Source organism: Nematolebias whitei, chromosome 14, assembly GCF_014905685.2.
Source record: "Nematolebias whitei isolate Nwh7 chromosome 14, NemWhi1, whole genome shotgun sequence".
In the NCBI taxonomy this organism is placed as follows: Eukaryota; Metazoa; Chordata; class Actinopteri; order Cyprinodontiformes; family Rivulidae; genus Nematolebias; species Nematolebias whitei.
Genome location: NC_056511.1, coordinates 6,291,971 through 6,302,275, shown reverse-complemented (window position 1 = coordinate 6,302,275; position 10,305 = coordinate 6,291,971). Strand labels below are relative to the sequence as shown.

Below are 10,305 nucleotides of genomic sequence, written 5' to 3'. Positions count from 1 at the left end.
CTGAGACTGAGCGCTAACTGACCGTGCGAGATCTGCCTCGGAAACTGACATTAACTTTTGGGGTCCACTCTGTTTGTCTGTTAGCAAACTATCTCCTGAACCACAGGACGGATTTTAATAAAACTTTCAGGAGACAATCACCGGATTTCCTTCTACATCTGATTAACTTTTAGAGTCGACCTGATTTAAGATTCTCGCCACAGCTCACTGACTTGATCAAACACAAAAATGGCCACGGCTCAGTGATTTTTACAGATGTTGAGCGAAGTCTCTGTGTGGTAGTAGCTTTGAGTTGTTCATGACGCATACTTTGAGCTCAGAGTGTGAGACGCCTTTAATTTTATTTACCAGGTTTGACCAAAGCAGCTCCAGTGGGTGATTTTAGTCTAACACTCTAACATTAGGGGCGGCGGGTGACGTGCATTCCTTCAATTTCTCCTCTTCCTCACACAAACTTGTGGATCTTTACTCAACCGTTTCTTAATGAGGTTATTATTTAAAAATGGCAGAAAAGACCGAGATAACGGTGTAAGAGAAGCTTCGACTTCCAAGCTGAGCCGGTGTTTTTCTGAGGAAACGTTCCGGGCGGAGGAGGAGGGGCTTCTGCTCGGACCCGTCCTTTATTTGGCGTTTCCCCCGAGCAGTGGGAGGAGGAAGAGGCAGAGGGATGTTGTGACAGGATGTCGACGGCCGGACTCAGCAGCTGGAGCGACTGGACCCAGAACCGGGCTCTGAGGATGTGAGGTCCGCTCGGTCCGGTGGAGCTGAGACCAGTCGTCCTCCGAGGTAAACGTCCAAGTTCTTACAGGAGAAAAACGCTTCACATCCCGTGTGCGCGCTTAAAGAAACAGCCAGATGTTTCCTCAAAAAGATGCCGAAGTTTACAGCTTCTAGTGAAGAGGAATTCTTTCTCCTCTCGTTTTATCTTCGTTTACATTTTTAAACGTTTAAGCTCCGTTTCCTGCAACTTTAATCTGTGACCGAAGCTGCAAGTGTCTAAAGAGACCAAATTAAAATCCAAGCGGCTGAGAAGAAGATTTATAACAGAAAACAAACAAAACTTTGTTTTCACGTTGGAAAAAGTGCTGAAAATAAGTGGTTGAATGTTCGTTTTTAACTAAATCGTTTTTTTTCTTTTAAACATTTCTTCTACTTTTTGTCTAAGAGCTTTAAAAAATGTCCGTTTTGCTGCTTTTCATTCATTCAACAGCTGCAGTTACTTTAAAATGATTTATATTCGTACCAGAACTCATTAAGAAATCATAAAATTAAGTTCTAAAATAGACTATTTTCGCCTGTCGCTACACAATGTTCTGTTCTGTCTGTTAGCAAAATATCTCCTGAACGCCTGGATGGATTTGAATGAAACTCTCAGAAAGTAATCGCTGGATGTGCGTCCACGAATCTTTCCTTTTTAGGGCCAAGCTTTTATGATTGTATTTTTTTAAGACTTTTCCTGAACAGCTCAATCTGTCATCGGATCACATGAGCTCAGTCTGACAGGCGGCGGGCGATATGCATTCTTCCCGACAAAAAATGAATTCTCGGAAAGCATTTCTTTCTGCTTCTATAATTTATTTTGAGTGAAACGGTCCTAACAGAAGAAAAACAAACGCACAAACATGTGGAAACGGTTCCGGCGCCGCTTCCCGTGTGCAGAACGCATGTTTCACGCGCGCTGCAGCCACGTGGTTTCTCTGGTCGACTTCAAAGGTTACTCTGTTGTGGGATTTTAAACCTGCGGTCGGATCACACGTAATACAGGGGAGGTGTAAATAAATCTTTTGAGTTCAGACGATGAATATTAAATGGACTTTGAAACATCAGAATTGTCCCTTTTTTAATTTTGATACTTTTTATGTTTAAAGCGGGGTTTAAATGAAGGATGAACTGTGGGCGCTGGTGGTGCTGCAGCACCTCTTTGAAATCAACATATTAATAAAATTAAAAGAAAGAATTGAGTAAGTTTTTAAAAAGTATTGTATAGCCCCAGGAGTTATGAAAGTTTATAATATTGTATTTTTGAGATGAGGGACGCTACAAAAACGACTGTAATGGTGGAAAATTAACTTCCTGTTTCAACATCTCTCACTGACAAACTAAAAATAAAACTAGACAAATATTTAGCTGCTTTTATCATCTTCGTCAACATTTTTATGCTTTTCATTTCAAAATATGTTCATTATTGTATATTATTATATGTCTGCACTCCATGTAAAAATATTTGTCAGCTTGCTTTATTAAAAAAATAATAATAATTGTAAAAATATTTTAAAATTGACTTCTTGAGCCCAAACTGCTCTTCTAAAAATATCACCTGTTTTCTGTCACTTCGGCTGTTTCTGTAGGTAAACAAACACACCAGCTAGTTCATCACACATTTTTAATTCAAAGACACGTCAACGTGAGGAAAGAAATGTTTGAATTTAATTTCTTTTTTTTTTAAATCTTTTATTTTTATTGACCGTTCTGGTTCCGTTAACCTACCAGGTGTGTTTGTTTACTCTCCAAAACAGCCGAAGTGGCTAAAAGCAGGTGAACTGTGGCAACATCCGTGGAGTTTGGTTTCACGACGTCCGTTTTGGTGTAGCTGTGCACTCGGGTTTGTTGATTCAAGCAAACGGATAAAAAAGTGTTTTGTTTACATCGAATGCGTACCCGCATTTTAGAATTTTGTATAAATATATCCGGAAAACTACCGGAGTAAACTCGGTTTGCGCCATCTGGTATAGCTTTGTTTGAATTATAGTTTTCAATAATGATTAGTGAAGAAAAGTAATTTCTCTGTTGTTCAAAGTCAGGGACAGATTTACCTTTTTTTTAAAAAAAAAAAAACTTTTTAGATTGTGTGAAGTTTTCGCGTGTTCATCACATGACGTCCTCGTGGGTTCTTACCATGACCTCATCCATGACGTTTTCTTTGTTTTTGTTTTTGTTTAGGGCTAAAAATGACGACTCGTTCAACAACGGCCTCTTATTTAATTTGAAAACGACAACTTCCAGAGAAACTAATCGCTCAGTCATGTTCTAATGAGAAGTGCCCGAGGCGGCGAGAGGAAACAGAAAAGCCCCTTTCTGTGTTTTAGGGCATAAATAAATGAACAGGTCAGAGAGTCGCGCCGCACACTTCCTTGCTGCTTTATTTTTAACTCGCCACCTTCAACCTGCTTTCAGGGCTCTCTGATCCGTCTGCTCTGGACTCCCTGCGTTCTGCAGCGCCATGGCCGCCTTCCAGCTGCTCTTCCTGCTGTCGGTGGGCTGCTCCGTGGCGTTCGCGCGGCCCCCCCAGACCCCGCGGGCCCCCCTCCACCTCCGTCCGTGCCAAGTGGTGAGTGTTTACAGCTTTACCTGCATTGTTGCCCGTGGCAACGGATTCAAAATCTGCTGCGGTTCATTTTATTTTGAAAAGTTGTTTTTATTTCTGCAGTTATTGGTTTGAGCCCTTTTTTTTTAATTTTATGATTTAAAATAAAAGTAAACGTGAATTTTTGCAACGTTACTCGAAAACGATTCAACGTGTTTTTATCTGAAGTCCTCAGAAAGATCGATGTAAAACGTTTTTTGTCCGATATGTAATATCCCTTCAACTAAACTAAAGTCTCAGCTTTACGGTTTTGAACAGCTCTTCGGTGCGTCGTTACTTTCCTACCTGTTAAATCTAACTGTGCTCAAGAATGGCTGAATATTGAACCCTCCTGCTGCCCTGGGGTCAAAATGACCCACAAGGCCTCGGTGATGATCTTATTGGATGATTAAACGTTTGTTTGTTTGTGCGACGTGCTTTAGGATGAACTATCTTTGAAGAAATGTTCTCGCCACCTTTCAGAGCATCCACCGCTAATTACACAACTCATAATTACACGCTCGCCCGTCTTCCATGGTGGAGGGCGATAAAAGACGGTTTCATTGTGAACTTTGGTGAACTGTGATTCTTCCTGTTCAGAAATCGGCTGCTTTGATTCTGAAACATCTGTCTCAAATCAAAGCCGTAATCGTGACTCGTCACCTCCTAAAGATGACTCATCGTTTCCGAGGAGCAGTGGAGGATTTTTTTTTCATGACGTTTGAAGAACTGCAGAGTTGAAGTGTCCTCGTGAAAATTGTTGTAGGTTCATCCGGAACAACGTGATCCTAAAAGTAAACAAAAACAAACGGGGCTGAACTGAACTCTTGTTTAATTTTATTATTTAATCGTTGTTGTTTGTTGGCCTGATCCACACCACATGCGCTGAGGTCACGTGCACCAAGGTGGATCATGTGAACCCTGATGACAGTCAGGAGGGAGAGGGATTTGCATGTGAGCTCAGCTAGCATAACGGCTAAACTGGCTATAGTTTAAAGTGATCATCTGGTCATTGTTTGAAGTGATGGTTGTCAGCAGTTGGTATCCATCAGCCGAGACCAGTTAGAAAGCACGAAGGATGAAGAGAGAGGCAAAAGTTTTCAGCTAGGCTAGGCTAGCGGCTAAGCTAACGGCTAGCCAGTTTGTTTTCTTGTGATTTTTTTTAATTTTTTTAGGTTATATCAAACTTTTACAGTTTTTCTTGTTTGTTTTAGTTTGTCGCTGTGTGTTGCTATGCTAACACACGGCGCGCAGACGGATCGGGGCACACTGACGGTGCTGAGGGTCGGTGCGCCGGGGGTGGAGGAAACTTTTAGCTAGCATAGCCGACGTTTATTTGTTTGTTTTGAGTTTGTTTATAGGCCTGAAAAACAATTTATAAAATAGGCTTTCAGTTGGCTAACCGTTAGCATAGCCTGGATTTTTCCGTGATTAAGTAAATATTGATAATTGAACAGAATCCCTTCAAAAATCACCAGACTACCCCTTTAAAGGAATACAACCGCACTTTATACACCGATGTGGGAAAACAGCTCAAATAAGAAGCTAAAAGTTTTCAACAAACTTATCACTTATTTTTAAATTCTTTTCGGATGAACCCGTGAAAGTAAAAGCACGGACAAAACAAGTCGTCTTTTCTTAAAATAGCTTCACCCCGAAAGTAAAACTGCGTCACGTTTTTGTGGTCATCAATGTTTCTATTAATACCCGAGGATCAGTTCAGCTTTTTACAGCCGAGGTGGCCCAGAGACGACCTCTCTCGTTCCTTTTCTTTATGTATTTTATAAAAACTGTCAGGAGAAAATCCAGTAATGTTCACAAAACCAACACTCTGGAACATCTCCAAATACTTTCTGTTTTTTTAAACATTTTTTTTTTACTCGACTCCAATCCATTTTAATCTTACTGGTGTTAGAAGTCCTTTTAAAACGAGCAAAATACAAAAGTTTTTATTCTCAAAAGCAGACGGGTTAGTTCCCAAAGCAGCTCGTAGATGCAGGCTTTTGCAAATTACTTTCAAATAGGAGGAAACGATTTGTGTATTTGGGAATATTTTCAGCTTGGTCCGGGTTTTAAGTCAAAATAAAGAATATTTTGTGCGTTATTAAAATTCCTGGGACATATTGATGCAGTTTCTCGTGCAAGATGGTGTTTTTCTGTGTACCAGTGAATGTTTTTGTCACAAATAAAGGAGAATGATCCTGGTTGTACAGCTCTGTAACGTGCACTGTCTGTGCACAGGAAGAGCTTCAACATCCCCGGTTTGGGTCCATCCTGGAGTTATTTCCTGTCATTACCGTTGCTATCCAACAGAGCTGCAAAACAAACCAATTATTGTTAAAACTGACCTCCTCGTATGCCTCATGGCACAAAACGAGCTTCTAAAAGTAGATCAGTGGAATTTAAACACCTTTTTCTTTTACAAATGATTGAACGCCGTTAGGATGACCTGTTTTGTGCTTTTTGAGAAAGCTCGATTTAAATTATTGAGCAGTGTTTGCCTTTGTTTGCTCACTGAGACATCAGATTAGTGCGATTTCAGTGGGATAAAGAAACTGAGGAAAATTAAATAACGAATTTAAAGAAGGGTGGGCCTTGATGTGAGACTCAGGAAATGAGTTGGAAAATTCAGTGCTAAATACTTTAAAACTCTGGTGGTTGTGAACGTGTCTGAACATAAAAAAAAAATAAACGAGGACAGCACGATAACCTTTAATTTTTATATTCAACATTTTATTTATTGCATAAAGACAAACCAAAGTTTACAAATGAAAGAATCAACAGCTATAAATCTAGCAACAATTCAGAAATATCAGTAAATATGTATGTGGAAGCCTTAGGGTCTGAGAAATGAAGCCAATGCTGAAGCATCTTAAACCAACCAGGAGAGGGCGACAAAAGTCGATCTTTTATCTTTATAAACATTTTCATGGCAGGTTTATTTCTTTAGTTTCTATTTTTATGTCCTCTTACGTCAAGCATAATGCTTGTTTCTTTTTTTAAGTAAACGACACCACCAGCTGCCTTCCATGCTTAAGATTAAAACATGACATCTGTTGGCGCTCGTATTATGTGGCTGGTATTAATCTCGGCTACTATCGCACTAAGATTTTAGCTCGGTGTCAATAAATTAACAGTTATAGCCATTTTTGTGTTGCTAAGATGGATTAGCTGCAGCAGCCATCTTGACACCAACCGTTATTGTCAAAGTTTTAATCAAACGTCTACCATGATTTGTTCGTGTTTGGAGTATGTGTTGAGGATGACTCTCGGCTACTCCCACACCAAACTTTACCCGATGTCCGTACAACTGACTGAAGTATATCCAGCGTCGATCAGTCAGATCATCTGGACGGTTTCTTCTTTTGAGATGTTTCGTCCTTCATCCAAAGGACTTCATCAGTCCAAGGAGCCACAAACAAACTCAGTCCCACAAGCACCACACTGGGACTGAGTTTGTTTGTGTCTCCTCGGACTGATGAAGTCCTTTGGATGAAGGACGAAACATTTCAACAACAAAAAAACAAAACGTCCAGAGGACCTGACTGAACTTTGTTGGATTTTTTTATCTGGATTATTGAACATGAACTTTGATGACTTAAGTACATTATAGTCGTTTGTGTTTGCTACGGTGGATTAGCTGTGGCAGCCATCATGAATACTCTAAATGTCAGTCAGCTGTAGACGTGCATCAGAAATTTACTTTGCTAACAGACAAACGCACTCATAGACACAACATTTACATGATTATCCATCTTTTATGACAGCAGGGAAGAATTAGGTGATAAAACAGAGTAGGCTTGAAGATACACCCGCCCGAAAACAGACAAGTTTTCCAACTTTTCTCCCAAAGTTAAATCTAGTTTTTGTTTCTGGTGTCATTGTTAGCAGAACTTTAAGTAGATTATCAAACTCTGGACAGTTTTTAATTCTCTTAACTCTTGAATCCTCGTGTTTGCTGGTCAAACTTCAAAAACATGAACTTTTTAATGTTTAGTTTTGCCCAATGCAACCGGCTTTAAAAGGAATGAGTTGTTACACATAAGAAGACCTAAATACACATTATCAGAGATTATGAGCGTAATCTGCTGCCTTCTACGCAGACTGCAGAGGTATCGCTGATGAAATGTGGAAATAACTGGAAAAATATCCTACTTTTGTGCGATAGCGGATACGAGAGATTTTGGCCTTCAGAGAACAGATCTGTGTTTTTGTTTAGAACCAGCTTGTCAGCAGCGAGGAATGCCACTTTCACAACACATTAAATTTGCCAAGAAAGTAAATGAACTCTGCTTCAGAGAGAAACGGGAGGAGGCAGCTTTATGAGCTGGTTTTGGACACTGGAACCCATTGCCATATGGTTTCTATTAGAAAGTATACTCAGTAACCTGAATATCTCAGTTTATTAGGGTGGAAAAGAGATGGAACATGACAAGTTCTAGTAATAAAAGTGGGAGGTGTTTTTTCTTCCTTGCTGATTAACTTTATTTCAGTTTAAAAGAAACATTTATTTTTCTTCATCAGATGTAAAAAAAATCTCTGCCAAAGCGTTGACTCATGAGTTGATCCTCGGCCACGATCCGGCCTAATCGGACCTGTATGTTTGTCTTTTGTTCATAGGTCCAGATGGATGTGCTCTGCAGTGATCTGAGCCTCAGAGGCGTGCCGATTAACCTTCCTCGTCAAGTCCAAATGCTGGATCTGTCTCGAAATCAGGTTCAGAACCTCACCGAGGAAACTTTAGGGTTCCACACGGGCTTCCACCGGCTGAACCTCCATTCCAACAGGATTCACTTCATCCAGCCGGGACTCTTCAGAGACATGAAGGATCTGAGAGTGTTGGATCTCTCCAAGAATCATTTAAATGTTTTTGCCCACTCCAAAATAAACGTTGGACCTCTTACGGCCGTGGAGTTTCTAGACCTTTCAAACAACGGTTTGTACACAGGTATGTCGGACTTCTTCCTGGCTGAATCCCCATCCCTGGCCAACCTTTCCCTCAACAGCAATAGCATCACCAAAATAACTCGGAACACCTTCGGCGGAGCGGCGTCCCTGAGGAAAATCAACCTCCACAACAACGTCATCCTGGAGATCGAAGACGGGGCTTTTGACTCCTTGGATAATCTGACGGAGCTCGATTTGTCCAAGAATTCAATCACGTGTATTTTGGATTTCAATCTCTTCAACTTGGCATTTTTAAATCTCAGCAAGAACAGCGTGGAGTTTTTCCAAAGTGTGGAATCAAACGTTTCGTTTAAACTTCGCTCTCTTGATCTGAGTGAAAACAAACTGCTTTATTTCCCTCTTCTCCCAGAGAACAACGTGCTTGAGTTTCTGGATGTTTCACGGAACCGTCTTCAGACAGTCAACAACACAGGTGGTCCAGAAAACCAGACGAACTTGATCTTTCATCATTTGAGGTACCTGGACATGAGTTACAACAAATTCAAAAGCATCCCAGAGTATTTTATTAACTGTATGAAATCCCTCGAGGTCCTGAACGTGAGTAATAACTGCATCGGCTCGTTTTCTGCCACTTCTAAAGGCCTTTTACATAAAGTGAAGATTATTAATCTCAGCTATAATTCACTGCAAAGTCTGACTTTTGGTAAAAACACTTTGCCTTCGCTGAAAAAGCTCTTCTTACAAGGAAACGACCTCTCGATTCTGGACCACCAAATATTTCAACGACTGCCGAGCATGAAGTACCTGCAGCTCCAGCAGAACAATCTGAAGATCTGTGGCTCTGAGCAAAACCAGCTTGAACCAACTCTGACGAACCAAAAGAATTCCTCTGGCTGCGTGTCCTTTTCTTCTGTTTGCAATTTGCACTTCCTGTACCTCTCTGAAAACAATCTAAAGACCCTCCCTGCCGGTGCATTTACAAACACTCCCCTGAAATTACTCGACTTGTCCCTGAACCCGGGCTTGGACATCCACAAAGACTCGCTCTCTGGTCTGGAACATACTCTGGTCCACCTCGTCCTGAGGGAAAACAACATGTCCAGTCTAAACCCAGACCTGTCCTTACTGAAGTGTCTCAAACATGTTGACCTGTCCACCAACCAGCTGAACACTCTTCCAACATGGAGCAAAGAGTCTGCCATTGAGTCCCTCAACCTACAGAACAACAACTTGGTAACCCTGGACCACTCTACCATCCTCGCCCTGGAACACTCCCTAAAGACCCTCTACATGGGCTTCAACCCTCTGAGCTGCTGCGACAACCTCGCCTTCCTCCACATGATGCAGCACTCTTCCGTCATCGTTCCCGACATCGAAATAGTGACCTGCGTTCACTCGGAGCACTCTGAGCCGGTCAACATTGAAAGGGTGACCAAGGAAATGTGCCACCAACCACCCCCCACAAACTACACACTAGTTGTTGTAGCGGTGTTTTCAGTATTGGTTGTCCTTGCGGTGCTGCTGGGTGTATGTTGCTGTTACAGGAGAACAAAGCACAGAAGAGGATTTCGTGCATAATAAGAATCACAATCAAAGACACGTGTGCAAACTTCTGTATACTGAAGGATTTAAATGTGAACATGTGGTCTGGTGCCATTCAGACTTCAGAACAATCTGAGGGATCGCCACTGAAAAGAATCGTCACTGATTGGCAAAAACAAGCCTTACATGAAGCAGTAGTGGAAAATAAGCAAGCAAACTACTGAAAGCAGCAGTTTATGCCAGACATTCTTAACAGATTGGACTTTTTACTGGACTTTTGCATGTCAGTTTCATGCAGCATCTGAAAGTCCCTTTTAAGGAAATGCGTCTTTCAATTTTTACGGTGCGCTCCGACAGAAGGAAAGGTGGATTTGGAAGAAATTTGGACTTTTTTTGTTATGTGCTTTTCCCAAACACTCATGACTTTAGAGACCTGAAGGAACAGAGAGAGCCAAGAAAATACCGAAACACCATCTGACCGTCTCCGTCTGGTGCATAGCTCTGAAGTCAAC

The 10,305-nt window shown here is 41.2% G+C and overlaps 1 protein-coding gene across 1 annotated transcript; it reads left to right on the top strand.

Moving 5' to 3' along the window:
* The first annotated feature begins 733 nt into the window (after positions 1–733).
* On the top strand, positions 734–9,858 carry lrrc32 (leucine rich repeat containing 32). The gene is made up of 3 exons (XM_037687245.1): positions 734–786; positions 3,175–3,328; positions 7,964–9,858. Exons 2-3 carry the CDS (start codon positions 3,221–3,223, stop codon positions 9,827–9,829), a joined length of 1,974 nt encoding a protein of 657 aa, XP_037543173.1. The 5' UTR covers positions 734–786; positions 3,175–3,220; the 3' UTR covers positions 9,830–9,858.
* The last annotated feature ends 447 nt before the right edge of the window (positions 9,859–10,305 follow it).

Bases quoted from the DNA above. Each gene is read 5' to 3' on its own strand.
- lrrc32 (XM_037687245.1), top strand. From the start codon at position 3,221: ATGGCCGCCTTCCAGCTGCTCTTCCTGCTGTCGGTGGGCTGCTCCGTG. The intron at 3,329-7,963 runs GTGAGTGTTTAC...TTTTGTTCATAG, and splicing joins ACCTCCGTCCGTGCCAAGTG to GTCCAGATGGATGTGCTCTG.